The sequence below is a fragment of the Jaculus jaculus genome, chromosome 7, assembly GCF_020740685.1.
Source record: "Jaculus jaculus isolate mJacJac1 chromosome 7, mJacJac1.mat.Y.cur, whole genome shotgun sequence".
Taxonomy (NCBI): Eukaryota; Metazoa; Chordata; class Mammalia; order Rodentia; family Dipodidae; genus Jaculus; species Jaculus jaculus.
Genome location: NC_059108.1, coordinates 22897422 through 22915352, shown reverse-complemented (window position 1 = coordinate 22915352; position 17931 = coordinate 22897422). Strand labels below are relative to the sequence as shown.

The 17931-nt window shown below is 45.2% G+C and overlaps 1 protein-coding gene across 1 annotated transcript in view; it reads left to right on the top strand.

The window, feature by feature from the left end:
* The window catches only part of Wdfy2 (WD repeat and FYVE domain containing 2), a 174681-nt gene that overhangs the window by 137253 nt on the left and 19497 nt on the right, over positions 1 to 17931 (top strand). Inside the window, exons 6-7 of the mRNA XM_004660042.2 lie at positions 6442 to 6554; positions 16517 to 16643. Of these exons, the coding sequence (XP_004660099.1) occupies positions 6442 to 6554; positions 16517 to 16643 (240 nt within the window). The remainder of the gene's footprint in view (positions 1 to 6441; positions 6555 to 16516; positions 16644 to 17931) is intronic.

The following is a 17931-nucleotide window of genomic DNA, read 5'->3' as shown; positions in this document are numbered from 1 at the left end:
CCTGTATGTGTTTTATCTTGGGTTAAAAATCTTGGTTCTAGCCGGGCATGGTGGTGCACACCTTTAATCCCAGTGCTCAGGAGACAGAGGCAGGAGGATTGCTGTAAGTTCAAGGCCACCCTGAAACTCCATAGTGAACTCCAGGTCAGCCTGGCCTAGACTGAGACCCTACCTGGAAAAACCAAACAAAAAAAGTATCTTGGTTCTAGGGCTGGAGGGATGGCATAGCAGATAAGGTGCTTTCCTGCAAAGCCAAAGGACCCAGGTTCCATTCCCCAGGACCCATGTTAGCGAGATGCACAAGGGGCAGCATGCGTCTAGAGTTCATTTGCAGTGGCTGGAGACCCTGGTGTGCCCATTCTCTCTCTCTCTTTCTCTTCCTCTTTCTCTGTCAAACAAATAAATAAAAATAAAATATTTTTTAAAATCTTGGTTCTAGGTCATTAACATAACTCCTTATTTGCTTTATTCTATAGTAAACCTAAATGGTTTTAAATTAATAAATATCATAATAATAGTATTGCTATAGAATAAGGTTGTAGGAATTTTTCTTAATTTTCTTTATTCTTAGAGTATATTTTACTATGGATAAACATTCCAAATGTTGTGAGTTTAGGGTTTTTTCAATTATCAATTTTCATATTATTCTATTTCCATAGAATTGTCTCCCTCTACGTTTGCATAATTGATGTCTTTCTTCTTGACCAATATTTGGATTTGATTATATACATATCACAAGTCTAGTTACTTTTTACATCTCCCAAAATAGTGTAACTTTTTCAAGACAAAGAATGTTACTTTTCTCTACTTCTGGAACTTACCCTTTTTAAAAAATTTGTTTTCATTGCTGTTTGTTTTTGAGACATGGTCCCGCTGTGTTTCCAGACTGGGCTTGAACTCACAGGTTAATTAATCCTCCCAAGTACCTGGTAGCACAGTTGCATTCCTCCATGCCTGGTAAAGGTATTTTGTGTTGAAAGTCACTTAAAAGTATATGTAGTAGCCAGGCGTGGTGGCGCACGCCTTTATTCCCAGCACTCGGGAGGCAGAGGTAGGAGGATTGCCATGAGTTCAAGGCCATCCTGAGACTCCCTAGTGAATCCCAGGTCAGCTTGGGCCAGAGTGAGACCCTACCTCGAAAAACCAAAAAAAAAAAAAAAAAAAGTATATGTAGTATATTGCCAATTGATGATTAGATGCCTTCATTTTACTGGGTTTCCAATTTTGAGGGCTTTATCTTTTACAATTTTATCTTTTAAATATGTAAAACAACTGCAAGATTCCAAAACAGAAACAGTTATTAATTCTAACTTCTTTCATTGCCTCCTCATTCGCTTCTCCCTTCTCCATGAGCAGCCATTTTTGTTGGATCTTAATCCTTCCAAGTGCTTCCTTTTCTAAATGCTGACACGCATTTTTTTTTTTTTTTTTTTTTTTTTTGGTTTTTCGAGGTAGGGTCTCACTCTAGCCCAGGCTGACCTGGAATTCACTATGGAGTCTCAGGGTGGCCTTGAACTCACAGCGATCCTCCTACCTCTGCCTCCCAAGTGCTGGGATTAAAGGCATGCGTCACCACGCCCGGCCACTGACACGCATTTTTATCCCTCCTTTCTTACATAAAGGTAGTTTAGCTCACTCACACACTTTATAAGAGATCCTAGGAGTAATTCTATATCTGACCTCCATGTTTATGTCAATTTTTTTGTCCTGCTTACTTAGTATTCTATTGCGTGGACACAGCATAGTTCATTCAGTGGGTCTCCTATTGATGAACCTTTGGGCTATTTTCAAAGTGTAGCTATTAAAATGGAATCAATGTGGGCACATATTATCAGTTTTTCTAGTGTCCCCTCTCAATCGGTGTCTCTTTTATTTTGATGTCATCATCTTTTCCTCCTATTATGAGGGTCTTGTGTAGGTAGTGCCAGGCACTGAGAGGTCATGGATATCGAGGTCATTTTGTGTCTGGAAGAGTGCATCGTAAGCAGTCCTGCCCTTCTTTTTGTGCCACCTCTTCCGCAATGGACCCTGAGCCTTGGAAGTATGATAGAGATATTTCACTAGCCCCATAATTTTTTAAATTTTTTTAAATTTTTATTTATTTGGTGGGGGGAGAGAGAAGGGTCACGCCAGGGCCTCCAGCCACTGCAAAGGAACTCCAGACACATGTGCCATCTTGTGCATCTGGCTTACATGGGTCCTGGGGAATCAAACCTGGGTCCTTTGGCTTTGCAGGGAAGCACCTTCATTGCTGAGCCACCTCTCCAGCCCCACCCTACCCTGCTGCATAATTTTAAATGCATGTTCATATGCGTATGTGTGCATGTGAAGGTTGGAGGACAACCCTGAGTGTCATCTTCAGGAATGCTGTCCACCAGTTTGAGACAGGGTTTCTCATTGGTCTGGAGCTCACCAATTAGGTTAGACTGGCTGGCCAGTAAGTCCTAGTCTCCATTTCCCCAGTATGGGCTTACAGACACGCCACCATACCTGGCATTTTTGCAGGTTCTAGGGACTGAACTCAAATCCACATGCTTGTGAGGAAAGTACTTTCCTGAAAGCTATCTACCCAGCCCCAAACAACTTTTTGAATATATTGTGTCCTTACTATTTTGAAGAGCTACATTTTAAATAATCTTTTTTTATTTTATTTTTTATTTATTTGAGAGCAATAAGCAGACAGAGAGAGAGAGAGAGAGAGAGAATGGGCACACTAGGGCCTCCAGCCATTGCAAACGAACTCCAGACACATGTGCCCCCTTGTGCATCTGGCTAACGTGGGTCCTGGGGAATCGAGCCTCGAACCAGGGTCCTTAGGCTTCACAGGCAAGCGCTTAACCGCTAAGCCATCTCTCCAGCCCAATGAGCTACCTTTATAAGGGATATATGGTAGAATTGTGTGTGCTTCGGGGTCTGTTTCTGGACCTTGTGTTCATTCGTCTGTTTATTTATGCACCAGTAGCACATTTTAGGGATTTTTTTTATTTTTTGCCTGTAAAGGGAACAATCACTAGACTTAAGATGCTCTTAAGACTTAAGTCTCCAGGGAGACTACAGACTGTGACAGAAAGCACTGCATCTCATCTGGACTGATGAAACTCCTCCCATATTTACCAAATCAACACTTCCATCCTTCACCTGCAAATGATGAAAAATATGATCCCTCCACCCTATATTGATCCATAGCGCCCCCCTAAACTACACGCAGCAGAATGAAAAGCATCTAAGGTATCTCTGTGGGGAGAGAAGATACAAGAAATATGCTACAGCTAGATCAAGCCCATGCCCTCAAATTCAACATGCCACTGGCGAATGCGAAAGTGACCCGGCTAAGCAAGCACGAGAGTCTAGTTGCCCCAAGGTCTTGCAAACAGAGAACACCCTGTGATGTGCCTTCGGAGCATGAGTCGGAGAGTCCACGGTCAGGAAATAGTGCTGGGGCTACAGCAGACTAAGCCTTAAAGACGCAGGTCCTTTTTATTTAAAGATATATTGAGAAGGTATTGTCATTAAGGTTATTGTAAAGCCCTTCCCCCCAAAAAAGCCCTTTTTAACATTCTAATGTCTGGTAGGTTTGACCTCCCCCTAACACATATTCTTTTTTTTCTTTGAGGTAGGGTCTCACTCTAGCCCAGGCTGACCTGGAATTCTCTATATCGTCTCAGGGTGGTCTTGAACTGATGGCGATCCTCCTATCTCTGCCTCCCAAGTGCTGGGATTAAAGGTGTGCACCACCACGCCCGGCTCCATATTCTTATTTTCAGTATATTCCTGGATCTTCTTGCTTATTTACTTATTTTATTACCACATATAATTATGTATAATAATGGGTTTCATGGGCTGGAGAGATGGCTTAGCAGTTAAGCGCTTGCCTGTGAAGCCTAAGGACTCTGGTTCGAGGCTTAATTCCCCAGGACCCATGTTAGCACAAGGGACACACACGTCTGGGGTTCATTTGCAGTGGCTGGAGGCCCTGGCACACCCATTCTCTCTCTCTCTGTCTCTCCCTCTCTCTCTCTGCCTCTTTCTCTGTCTGTTCTCAAATAAATAAAAATTAAAAAAAAACTTTCAAAAAAAATAATGGGTTTCATTATGGCATTTTCATACATGTATGTAATGTATTATTTTACCATATTCACCCCTTCCACCCTGCTTCTTCCCTTTCCAGCCAGTCCCTCTCCTACCTTCATGTCCTTGTGGATGAATTTATTTGATAAACCAGTGAGCTTTTTACAGGATCCTGGGTGAAGGATTATTTACAGGAGCATGAGCTCCTCACCAACAGCCGCAGGGAGATGTGGAGCCTTGTGAATTGTCTCTTCCCCTGACCCCACCCAGCTAGGAATCTACCTATAGCCTTGGAGCGGAGTGAGGCTTTGTGAACTCCGCTCCCACCCCATGACAGCATGTTGACGGGCCATCTTGCACAAGTCGTGTGCCAGTTATGACATCAGTGTGGTCCGTGAGCAATGGCCTGCTCCAAAGACACCTCACCTCACTCCTTCCTCTGGCTCTTACATCCTTTCCGCCCCCTCTTCCATGATAGTTCCTGAGTCTTGGAGGCCCTGATAGAGATGTCCAGTCACTTATGGCTTAGCATGCAACAGTCCCTTATACTCAGTACGTTGGCCAGTTACAAGTGTCTGAAGTTAACACTCCCCACTGCCAAAAGGAGCTTCTCTGATCAAAGCTGACAGCAACGCTAATCTATGGGCATAAACATAGAAAGCAATTTGATGGGCACACGATGTCCATTCATCAAAACAACAGTAGCTTTCCCACTAGAGCCTATGACCTTCCCGGCCACAGCCTTTTGACTAGGTTTACAATACCAGATTTGGATTGCTGCAAATCACGTTAAAGTGGTTGATTGCTCCAATTACTGATGGTATTGTAGCACACAGACTCCATAGCTGAGTAAGACTTTTAAATATTTTTATTTTATTTATTTATTTATTTGACAGAGAAACAGAGAGAGAATGGGCACGGTAGGGCCTCCAGATGCATACACCCCTTGTGCATCTGGCTAACGTGGGTCCTGGGGACTTGAACCTGGGTCCTTTGGCTTTGCAGGCAAATGCCTTAACCATTAAGCCATCCCTCCAGGCCTGAGTAAGACTTTTGATGACACTTCTCCCTCAGCAGCCTGCACCATACCTTCTGTATGAGAACTAGCCAGCAAGGAGGCTTCCATCCTGGTTCCAGCTTGATTTCTGTTTGCCCTGTGACTAAAGTACATAGTATCTTCAGCAATAGGATCTTACCATACAGTTCTAAAGGGCAGCCAATAGCCATGGCAAATAACTGTACTGTTTTGGGGGGCGGGGCTCAAAGGCCTCTCTGACCAACCACTTCTAGGAAAGTAGCCCAATACCGACAATTGAGTTTTAAGAAAGTTTGTAACTTGGACTTCAGCAGCCGGGCTGGAAGAGGTGTCATTGGGGCGCAGATCCTGGGGTTCAGCCCAAAGGTGTGTTTGGGGGAGGATCTGAATTCCAGCCTAAATTATGCAGAATAAGCTCTGCCCGGGTCCCTGCTGTTTTGCTATTAGCTTTTGATGCTTGCTTGGGTGGGGTGCTGGGTGGGGCTCCTCTTTCTCTCTCTCTCTCTCTCTCTGTTCATGGGAGCCAGCTTCCTTCTTTTTCGCTGTTATGAAACTCCCCCTCTATGTGTAAGCCTGAAATAAATCCCGCTCTCCCCATAAACCGTCATCTTTGGAGGCTCATCCCAGTAGCATGAGGCTCACTAACAATGTAATAACCTGTGGTTTCTGGAAACTACTTATTTATTTTTCCATGTGGGCTTAAGATGAACACAAGTAGCTCTAGAAAATGTTGCGATTTATGGAGATTATGTTAAACTTATAAATGTGCTAAGAAATGACATCTTAGCCAGGCCGAGTCTGACTCTCCAGCAATGTGGTGTGTCCTTCATTTTCTTAAGTACACTTTTTTTTTTGTCTTTAAGCGCCTGTCTGCAAGTTTTCCTGGTACGACACTACACATTACTTGATAAATTCATGCATTTTTTTCTATATAATTCCCCCTCTTCTTTTTTCAACGAAGTTAAATAGTTTACTATAGAACTTGAGTGTGCTTGACTATGTGGGTGACCCCAGTGAGATAAGGTAGACAGTTTTCAAATGCATCTCACAATTCTTTGTGGGGGGGGGGGGTAAGTAAGGGCAGACCAATGGTACACTGCCAGCCACTGAGTGGGCTGAATTAAAATCCATTCTATCCAAGGTCCCAAGGCTTAAGCTTTTGTTCTAGTGAACAATGGATAATCAACAACTTATTTTTCCAGTTTGTCTCTGATTGTTTAAAATGACCCTTGAGATAGGATTAAGTAGATAACTAATCTTTTTGTGTGTGTGTGTGCTTGTTTTCCTGTAAATCCCCCCTCTAATTTGAGAAACATTCCTTAATGCATGCATGACAGATTTGATGTTGAAACCCGGCACGTGTTTATTGGTGATCACTCAGGCCAAGTAACCATCCTCAAACTGGAGCAAGAAAACTGCACGTTGGTCACAACCTTCAGAGGACACACAGGTAGGAGTTGTGGCAAAGTCACGTGCTGGCCACCATGCTCTGTTGCCCGCAGCTATTCCTGTGCTTAAATGCTTGAAAGTGACAGAGAACAGCCCGTGTTTGGGCAAAGATGCATGTGATAGATTTACCAGTTCCAGAATGGTTCTTCTCTATAATCCAAACCAAAGAGGAACCAGTCTATATTGAAAATGTTGGAGTTTAGTTTTCATACTATCTCTAGAGAAAACTATGGTTAGCATGTGTTGATAAAATGTCTTAGACAATTTGGCAACTGCTCGGACCCCAGAAAATTCAAAGGATGGCTGCCTCAGTCTGTGCTTGGCACTCTGGAGTTAATAATGTGGTATGCAAGAAATGCAAGACACTGTCCACAAAGGAACGGTTTTGGTCATGGGAAGCTGGACTAGAAGAAGGGACAGACAGGTTTATCTTTCCCTTCTTTTTGGCCCTGTAGTTTATAACCCAAGGTTCCCCTTCCATCACTGGTCTGTTTAGGATCACTGAATAGTTAATGATTGATGTTTTACTAGAGGCACTGGCTCCAGAAAACACTGACCCTGGGAAGCGAGCCACCACTGCCTATTTTCATGGTTGTTAATGCCCTTTATGTTTTCTTATAAACCAGTACCCCATGATTTAGGGTAGAACAGGGTTGATACTCAGTTTGAGTGTCACATCAGAATAAAAGTAGCTGGGAAAGGGTGTTTTCACTGGGTAGCGCCGATCCAGTCATAAAGGGTCTCCTAAAGAAGGAAATACAAGGCAGGCCGTGGTTTACTAATCGGGGTTCTCTAGAGGAACAGAACTGATAGGCTGGATATGTGTTATAAAGGGGATTTATTAGATCGGCTTACGCGATCCAGGCTGGGCAATCCAACAATGGCTGTCTGCAGGCTGGAACTCAGTAGCTGCTCAGTGTACAGGGCAGGGTGCCTCAGCAGTCTCTGGCATGGAAGGCCTGGGCAATTCCTGGAAAGCCACTGGTCTTCAGTCCGTGCTGGAAGGCTGATAAAGCCGGGTTTCAGCGCCCACCAAGGACAGCAGCAGGGTAGATGTACACATGAGCACGTGGCATGCACAGCCAGGCATGTGGCCCTCGGAGCCCCTTCACATAGACTCCACCACTGGAGCAGCTGCCCACCATGGAGGAAAGACTTCTTTCTTCTTTAATCCTTCCTGGAAACACCCTCACAGACTTGTCCAAAAGGTGTGTCTCTGACTTGGTTCCTAATGTGCTCAAGTTGACATTATTTAACCATCCATAGCTGGCATAAGAAACGCACAGGAAAGAGAAAATTAATCCGAGAAGAAGGATTCATAAAAGATCATCCTAATTATGCCATTGGGAGAAAGAGCACAAGAAACCTCCCCTGTGGATGGGTAAGACTCCAGTCTCTCTTTACTGGCATCTGTTTTAGCCACCTGCAACCTGGAGGGCTTGGTAGGGACCAGAATTGTCCCAGCTCAGAAAGGTTACACTTGTGCGTCACCAGTGACTTGGGCCTCCTCACCTTGCAGTCCCTAAACCCTTCACTGCCCTCCACTTGTCCTCACTCGTCGCTAATGCCAGTCCTCCATGTCCCCAGTGCCTCAGCCCAGGATCTCTTTCCATTGCCACGTGGCTGCTGACATACGGGCTCTGTGATTGGAGCATTCTTCCTCCTGGCAATCTGGGGGCCGGCGGGCGGGGGGGGGGAGGGGGGGTCTGTGATTCAGGCTGCCTGCGCAGTGGCGATCTCCCAGCCAGGGGCAGAGTTCCCTGTTCTTCCCTCTCCCTGTGCTCAGCACACTCATGTTGCCAGTCCCAGAACTTTAACACGCTCCCCTTCCCTCTCCCGTCCCCTACACTCAACTTCGTCCTCCTCCAAAAGCTGTCAGATGAACAGTTTAATTTTTTTTTTTAATCTGTGAGCCAGTCATAAGGGTGCCAATGTTTATTCCAGCACTCAGGAGACTGAAGTATGAAGCTCAACCTGGACTAGAGTGAGACCCTACTTAGAAAAGAATAAAAATAGGGCTGGAGAGATGGCTTAGCGGTTAAGCGCTTGCCTGTGAAGCCTAAGGACCCCGGTTTGAGGCTCGGTTCCCCAGGTCCCACGTTAGCCAGATGCACAAGGGGGCGCACGCGTCTGGAGTTCGTTTGCAGAGGCTGGAAGCCCTGGCGCGCCCATTCTCTCTCTCTCTCTCTATCTGTCTTTCTCTCTGTGTCTGTCGCTCTCAAATAAATAAATTTAAAAAAATTTTTAAAAAGAATAAAAATAAATGAATAAAACAAAAACTTATTTCTGGCCTGGGGAGATAGCTCAGTGGCAAGAGCACTTTTTGTGTCACATGTGATGGTGAGTTTAATCCCCATAAACATCCAGGTATAGGCTATGCATTCCTGAAACCCCAGTGCTATGGTGGGCAGAGATGGGAGAATCACTAAGTGGCGCTCCAGGTTTAGTGACAGTTGCTGTTTCGAGGAAATAAAGCAGGACAATGATAGAGGACACCCACCTCCTCTGACCTCGATGCATGCTTGCACAGGGCACGCGCATCTGGACACATCACACACAAACTAAAACCAAAACAGAAAAAAAATGTATTTATTGCTTGCTCACTCTCCCCAACCCTCCACTCCCAACACACGCCTAAACAAAAGTTTTCTTTTGGTCCTTTTCCTCAGGCCCCAGGAACCACATCCCCAAATAGACTCCCTTGGATATGAGAGTGATCTGGCTATGACATCTGTCACCCCATGGGTCACCAGGGTTGATTCAGCTGATCTAGCTAGCTAGGCAGGTGTCCTCTTCCTCCCTTACCACTCCATGTGTGTCCCTCTCAAAGCTGCATGCTTGGTCAAAGATGACTTTCCCCCAGTAGGGAAGGACCCATTTTCTGTCAAGGGTATACAATAGCTGTTCTGCCCCTGCTAGAACCTCCACACAAGTTCCCAAATGGACTGCTCCTGTCTCCTTTTTGAGTTACTCTTTTTTTGGGGGGGGGATTTGGTTTTTCGAGGTAGGGTCTCGCTCTAGCCCAGGCTGATCTGGAATTCGCTCTGTGGGCTCAGGGTGGCCTCGAACTCATGGCGATCCTCCTCCTACCTCTGCCTCCCGAGTGCTGGGATTAAAGGCGTGCGCCACCACGCCCGGCTAACAGTGCCACTTAGTAAGAGTTCTCCAGCTGCTCCAACCTCTTCACCATCCACTGGCTCCCCGCCCGGTGCAGTCTCATTTTCCTCTGTTACTCCACTAGGACTGCTCTCACTGAGGTGACCCATGGCCTGCTAGGACATGTTTGAGACCCTGTCACACTTAATTTTTCAGCATCGTGGCCATTTCTCCCCTGTCACTGCCCTCCCTTGCGCTTCTGGGAAGTAGCCGTTCTTGTTTTCCTTTTAGGCCTCCGCTGGTCGGTTCTCAGGACCCCCAGGTCTGCTCTGGGTCCTCCTCTCTTTGCCCTCTGGGTTCCCGTGTTTCCTCGGCCATTGCCCAGTCCCAGAAATAACGGGCAGTCAGCAGTCCAGTGGCAGACAAGCTAAACTGTGGTTGTGGTGCCTGGTGGCAGAAGGAAGCACCCAGGGCTGCACACAGCTGACCTGGAAGATGGCAAGAGGGGGACAGGGATGGAAAGAAGGTCTCCCAGGGCAGGAGATGCTTTACAGGAGATGTGTGGGAACAGTAAGTGTGAGTTCACAGAAGACGAGTGAGAAGCGCCATCCAGGCAGAGAAAACGAGCATGGTTCGAGGCTTGGAGATGTGCTGGAGCGAGGGGGGAATCTCAGGCTCTGCCACTCTTTTCAGGTTGGCTCTTTCAGGCTGTTTCTGAAGGGGAGCAGTCATGGAGAGGCAGCCATAGTCTCTTCTGATCCCTGGAGCTCGTCCCAAGTGTTACTCTGCTGTCTGTGAGAAACCATTAAACAGTGAAACAGCAAGAAGTTAACATTTGATTGTAAAAGTGCCCCCCCCCCACCCGGCAGTAGGGAGTAATTGGAAAGCCAGTAGGAAACTGACCCTTGAGATGGGACACTGGAGGAAGAAAAGCAAGGAGTGGATAGATTCCAGGTAAAACATAGAAAGCCAAAATAAAATCCCAGTGGGGACAGAGGGTAAAGCTCGGTGCCAGAATCCTTGCCTGGTGCTAGTGAGGGCCTGGGTCTGATTGAGACACACACCAAAAACTAAAATAAAAAGACAAGCTCAGCAGGCCTGGTGACAGACATATTTGACCGACACCGGAGAGGAGTTCCTAGCATTCCATCTTTTTCTAAAAAAATTTATTTATTTGAGAGTTACAGGCAGAGAGAGAGAGAGAGAATGGGCGCACCAGGGCCTCCAGCCGCTGCAAACAAACTCCAGATGCGTGCACCCCCTTGTGCATCTGGCTAACATGGGTCCTGGGGAATGGAGCCTCGAACCGGGATCCTTTGGCTTCACAGGCAAGCGCTTAACCGCTGAGCCATCTCTCCAGCCCTGTTTTTTTTTTTTTAACACACTTTATTTATTTATTTGAGAGAGAGAAAGAGGGAAGGGGAGAGAGAGAGAGAGAATGGACACACCAGGCCATCCAGCCACTGCAGACGAACTCCAGACACATGTACCCCATTGTGCATCTGGCTTACATGGGTTCTGGAGAATCGAACCAGGATCCTTTGGCTTTGCAGGCAAATGCCTTAACTGCCTAGCTATCCCTCCAGCCCTAACATGTTTTTATTTTTGAGACAGCATCTTGATATGTAGCCCATACAGGCCTCAAATTCATGGCGGTTGTTCTGCCTCAGCCTCCTAAGTATGCTGAGATTTACAGGCATGAGCCAGTATGCCCAATCAAAAACTTTTTTGATTAACATGAACATACTAGAAATGAGAGAGCTTGAATCTAAATCAGCCAAGGCCTTCTAATTAATGAAAGGTTTAACTCAGCCTTATTTGTTACCTGTTACGAGGCTCTAAAGGAACTATACAAAATAACTAAGCATACCAATAAAATTCTTGCAAAATATGCAAGCTTAAATCATTTACAATGGACACTTGCACCCAGGTCCATTTCCTGTGATGTGCAAGTCAGTGTGTGCACGTGGCCAACAAGCCCGTCCACACTGGCTCGCTCTCTGTGACGGATGCTGGCTCGTGTTTTGGTGAATCAAGCAAACATCATCCCTGCCCTCACCTTCCAGTCCAGCCTGGGAGAAAGCAATGGACCAGTCATTACAGAAAACTCAGCAGACATGGCAAGGGCAGTGCTGATGCTCGTGAGCTGCTTGGAAGCAGAGGAGAGGCTTCTTGTATAGTGTGAGAGGCTCCCATGGCAGTATCAACAGCACCGAAGAAGAAGGCAAGGAGCCAGGACACGGAGCTTGCAAACCCTCATCTCTTCAACCCAGAGTAACATGGAGAAACTCAATGAAACATTTGGAAGCTCCCTCATGGTTTCAGCACTGACCTGGGCCCTCCTTTAGCTGCTTGTCAGCTTAGCCAACTCACCCTGGATGAGTGCGTTGTCACTCTGGAGAGGACAAATCCAGTACTTTGCAAATCTGACTTCACAGTATTCTGTGACGTCCATCACTTTTGGAAAGTATGTTATAGAAGTCTCCAGAAATTTTAGTTCATTAAGCATTTTGGTAATAGGTATTAAATTTCCAAAAAAATTAATAATTTTTGACCCAGTTTCATCTTTGAGATTCTTTTCTAAGTAAACAGGGATGGTGATCGTATATACAGTTTGGTGGGGGAATTCAGTGGGTTGATGATAAGCACCCAGCACATGGGAGGCTCACAGTAAACAGATCAGCGCACTGGGGACCTCACCTTCACAATCTCTGTGACAGCGCATCCTGCATCCTCGGTGGAGTCAGCTTTAAGGCGGTGACCAGCGTGTCAGAGGTCATGGCATCCACTATGAAATCAAGGGATGTTGTATAAGCCAGTCTCCAATTTACCACATCCCAGTAGACTGCAAGGGCCAGCGATGGGAGGGGGAATGATCAGTAACAGGAGTTAGGAAAAGGAAAATCAGCAACCCAGTTAAAGCAAGTGCTGCGGGCATATTTACCAGTGTCCCAGGACTTAGATTATAAAAGACGGAAGTCATAAAAAGGACAGGAGTTGAAGAGATGGCTCCACGGTTAAAGGTGCTTGCTTACAAAGCCTGATGGCCTGGGTTCGATTCCCTAGTACCCATATAAAGCTAGATGCACAAAGTGGTATATACGTCTAGAGTTTGTTTGCAGCGGCAGGAGGCCCTGGTGTACCCAAACTAATTCTCTCTGTGTCTGCCTCTCTCCCAAATAAATAAAGGGGTTTTTTTGTTTGTTGTATTTTTTTTAAAAAAGGACAGCATGAAATAGGGATGGAAACAACTCTGAAGTGATAGGCCAGCTCTATGCAAAGGTCCTAACATGTCTATTGCATGGAAAGCTACAGTGTTAATTTCAAATCAGTTCAGCCAGTAGGTACTGAGTACCTTCTGTGTAGCAGGGCCAACATGGGTTCTGTGGATGAGATCAAACAGGACCCAGACCCTTCCCACCACAGACACATCATGACAAGATGGTGGGGATGCTTCTGAGAACATGGTGAGAATGCCATGGCATGCCCATTCTCTCTTTCTCTCTCAAATAAATAAATAAATAAAATATTTTTTTTAAAAAAAAAAGATTTTAAAAAGCCTGAGACTATGGGTGACATACATTCACATTCAAGCCACCATATTCTACCCCTAGCCCCATAGACTTGAGACCATTTCACAATGCAAATTGCATTCAACCCAACTTAAACGGTCCCTATAACCTTTACCAACTTTATGATTGTTCCCAAGTTTCATTTGAGATTCAAGACTGTCTCTTAACTGTGAGTCCTGTTTAAAAAAAAAAAAAAAAAAAAAGGTTACATACTTGCAACGCATAGTGGCACAGAGTAACTATTTCCATGCCAAAAGGCACACAAAGAGAGACTAGTTCAAGTCCGTCATCCATAACCAGTGAAGATAGTCTCTGGAGTTCCTATTTCCACCACTCTAGCTGGGCTGAGTAGCCAAGGGAAGACCTTCCTCCTGAGCCAACAGTGCTTCATGGTAGCCTTTGTATAGTCCTGGTATATCCAAAATTTCTCCAGGTCTCCACTACAAACCACAGTCCACCTGACAGTGGCCTCTCTACAGGCAAACATCACGCTACTTCACATGCTGCCCCTCAGCAGTGTTTTTCTGTTGTTTTGTTTTGTTTTGATTTTTGATTTTGGTTTTTCAAGGTAGGGTCTCAGTCTAGCTCAGGCTGACCTGTAATTCACGACGTGGTCTCAGGGTAGCTTCAGCAACCTAAAGCCAGTCTCTGTGCCAGTAAATTTAAATTTGTTTGAATTTTTCCTGGGATAAACATCTTGTCAGTTCCATATTTGCTGCCAAGCAACCAGTCCATTACTTCTAAGCGCAACCTTGATCAAACTCTCTGGGCATAGGCAGCAGAACACAGCCAGCCTTTATGCTAGTAACCCAGTACCAACAAGATTCTCCGCTGTCTTTCCTTCCTATTTGAAAGTTCACAAGCCAACACAATGCTCTCTGCATCTAGCATTTTCAGACTCTCACAAGAATAGCCCAAGTCTCAAGTGCGAAGACCATGCACATTCCTGCAGCACACAAGTTCCAAAATACCAAAATCCACATGGTCAGATTCACGTTGCTGGGACGAATATCCAACCATACACAGCTTATGGGAGGAAGAAGCTTATTTCAGTTTACAAATCCAGGGGAAGTTTCATCGATGGCAGCAGAAGCTGGTCCCCTTTCATACATTCAGATTCAAACTACCACATGCCCCTAGCTGATTATCTATTAAAAAAAAAAAAAAAACTAAAGGGAGGAGGGTACTTAATAGGTTGATATTGTATATATGTAAGTACAATGATTGAGATGGGGAAGTAATATGATGGAGAATGGAATTTCAAAGGGGAAAGTGTTGGGGGGAGGGAGGGAATTACAATGGGATATTTTTTTATAATCATGGAAAATGTTAATAAAAATTAAAAAAATTTTTAAAAAAAACCTACCTTGCTGCCCCCTTCTTACTCATTACTCAGTCACTTCCTCGTTTGTCTGTGCGTATTGAATACCTACTGAAAACAGAATTTTCCATCCTGGGGACACTTAAACAAGCTATAGCTCTGGCCCTCCTACGGCTTGTAGTCTATTAGGATAGTGATCAACCAACTAGTTTGGGAGAGGAATAAGAGCGTGTATGCTGAGAGCAGTGAAGGAGGGTTTCCACTTGGGCAGCATTTCGGCAAGGATTTCTGTGAAGTAGAGACTAAAAGAGTTTTTGTCTCCATTCATCTGCGTTCCTCTTTCATTGACCAGTTGATCCCAGAGCCTATCTGCCTCGTGCTGTGCTTGCCCAGCACAGTGCTGTCGAGGACTGTGGTCCGGGAGCTGCAAGGCTGCTGACCACATGGGTACATGGGTACTAGAGGAAGTGAGGTTTATCTGCCAAGAACAGGAGCAGGACAAGCAGCGTGGTGGGCAGGGACAGGAGGGAGCTAGTTGGCACAATCCAGAACAAGAGTGGAGGACTGTATTCCTATTATTTTAGGAAACAAAAACCTTCTTATCAGAGAAACAGCCCTGAAAGCTTGTAAAGTACAACTTCATTAAAATAGGTTGAAGCCGGGAGTGGTGGCACACGCCTTTAATCTCAGCACTCAGGAGGCAGAGGTAGGAGGATCGCCGTGAGTTCAAGGCCATCCTGAGACTATATAGTGCATTGCAGGTCAGCCTGGACCAGAGTGAGACCCTACCTCTAAAAACCAAAAAAGAAAAAGGCTGATAATCTAAAATTTTTAAATGTCAGATTCCAACAAATAATATATTTTATGTCCTCAGAAGATGTATATTTTTTGAGGCAAACCCATCAGACTGGCCTTTTCTATGAGAGTGAGAGAGAGAGAGAGAGAGAGAGAGATAGAGAGAGAGAGAGAGAGAGCTGGTATGCCAGGGCCTCCAGTCACTATAATTGACCTCCAGATGTGCGCGTCACCTTGTGCACATTGCAACCTTGTAAATGCAACACCTTGTGCATCTGGCGAACATAGAGTCTGGGGAGTCAAGCACGGGTCCTTAGGCTTTGCAGGCAAGCACCTTAACAGCTACGCTATCTGTACAGCCCCAGAATATATATTTTAAATTTATTTATTTATTTATTTGACAAAGAGAGGGACAGAGTGAGAGGGGCACATACAGAGAATGAGCACACCAGGGCCATTAGCCACTGTAAACAAACTCCAGACACATGTGCCATCTTGTGCATCTGGTTTACATGGGTCCTGGGGAATTGAACCTGGGTCCTTTGGTTTTGCAGGCAAGCACCGTAACCGCTAAGCCATCTCTCCATCTCCCTTAGCATATACTTTTAATATTTTTTAAATTGTTTATTTGAGAGGAAGAGAAAGAGAATTTTGAAGGCTTCCACACAAAGAAATGATGAATGTTTGATGGGATAAATATGCTAATTATTTCTTTGACTTGATCATTACACAATGTATACCTCAATCAGAGCATCACATTGTACCCCATAAATATGTACAGTTTTATGGTTAAGAAATAAGAAAAAAACCATTTACTTCTCATCTTTTATTTTTGGAGTGGGAAGTAGGTAGCAGTGAAGAAAATATGGTTCATATTTCCAAATAATAAAAAATCTCCCATTCTTAGAATTATGCTTTACTTTTGAAGGTCAGTGAATTGCCTGTTTTTATTTCTCTAGTCTCTGTAATAGACTTTATGGCACCTTAAGTGGGAAAGATACTTAAGGGTGGCATGTTTACTTTTGGAATAGACTTTTCTTTCTGAGGTTTATTCATTTGTTCTTTCAACCTACATTTATTGTAATCCAGGAAGTGTATGGATCCTGATGCCTCGTGTTCCGTTTCATGGCAAGGAATCTGTCCTGTGACTAAAGTCCGTCCCTCTGTCTGCTCTCTCAGGAGGGGTGACGGCACTCTGTTGGGACCCAGTCCAGAGGGTGCTGTTCTCCGGCAGCTCAGACCACTCTGTCATCATGTGGGACATTGGCGGAAGAAAAGGAACGGCCATCGAGCTTCAAGGACACAAGTAAGCCTGCTGGTACTTCAATAAAATCTCTGAGAACAGACACCCAGCTGAGAGGCAGGCAGGGGAGCCTCTGGGAGGAGCTTTCCACCAGAAAGAACATGGTGGGAACTTAACAGTGATGGCCATCTTGATTTATGTCCATAAAAAAGTGTGTTGCTGTACTCCACTGGGGATCTCAGAGTGCTTCCAAAAACCATAAAGCAAAATAATGGCAGTGAGTAAATAAAGGGTAAAACTTAGAGCCATGGGGAATATAAGATAGAAGGGGGCGGAGCTCAGCTTGTGAGAATACTTGCTGTACAGACATGAGAATTTAAGAGGCCCTGAGACCACCTGAGTTCTCTTTCCCAGCACTCATAAACAGCTGGGTGTGACCACAGGCACCTGTGAACCCAGTCCTTGTTGGGGGGGGCAGGGTACAGGAGAATCACTGGGGATTATGAAAACTGCAGTTCCAGGTTCAGAGAGAGACTTGTCTCGAGTCAATATGCAAATGAGTGACAGCAGAGGACACCTGATGGTCTCTGATCTCCACACGCATGCGCACACGCCACACCGCCCACACTACACATGTACGCGTGTGAAAAGGAAAGCAAGAATATAAGTGAATGTTTTGAAAAGGCGAAAGACTTATATGATCTGAAGAAAAACCAGAGTATTAGAAGTGAAAATTTGATAGTAAGAGAAAAAAAATGAACTAAAAAGACAAGCCAGGAAGACTTATAAAATCTCTTTGATTCAAATATGATTTCTCACTTCCTGGCTGCTATAGGGAGTGGAGAAGTACTGTTTGTTTGTTTGTTTGTTTTTGTTTTTGTTTTTTGAGGTAGGGTCTCTCTCTAGCTCAGGCTGACCTGGAATTCACTATGTGGTCTCAGGGTGGCATCGAACTCACGGCGATCCTCCTACTTCTGCCTCCCGAGTGCTGGGATTAAAGACGTGCGCCACCACACCCTGCTGGGAAGTACATTTTGAACAAATAGTATATTTTGTACCTCACCACACATTTATTGTTTCCTTACCTTCATTCTCACCAGTCTCTTCCTCCACAGGGGTGGGCAGAGGGGCTGAGGAGAGCAGAGGAAGCCTGGTGTTTCCTTGGAGCAGTTCTCAAACTTTGCTCTGCATAAAGAGTCACTGAGGAACTTATTAAAATGCAAATTCCAGACTAGGAGTCTCGTTGCTGGTCTGGAGCTGTGGGAACCTATGTTGTGATAAAGCCACCTAGGCAACTGTCGGTGATGCCCAGACCTCACTCCGAGCTGCCCAGCATCTGCTGCCACTGTGC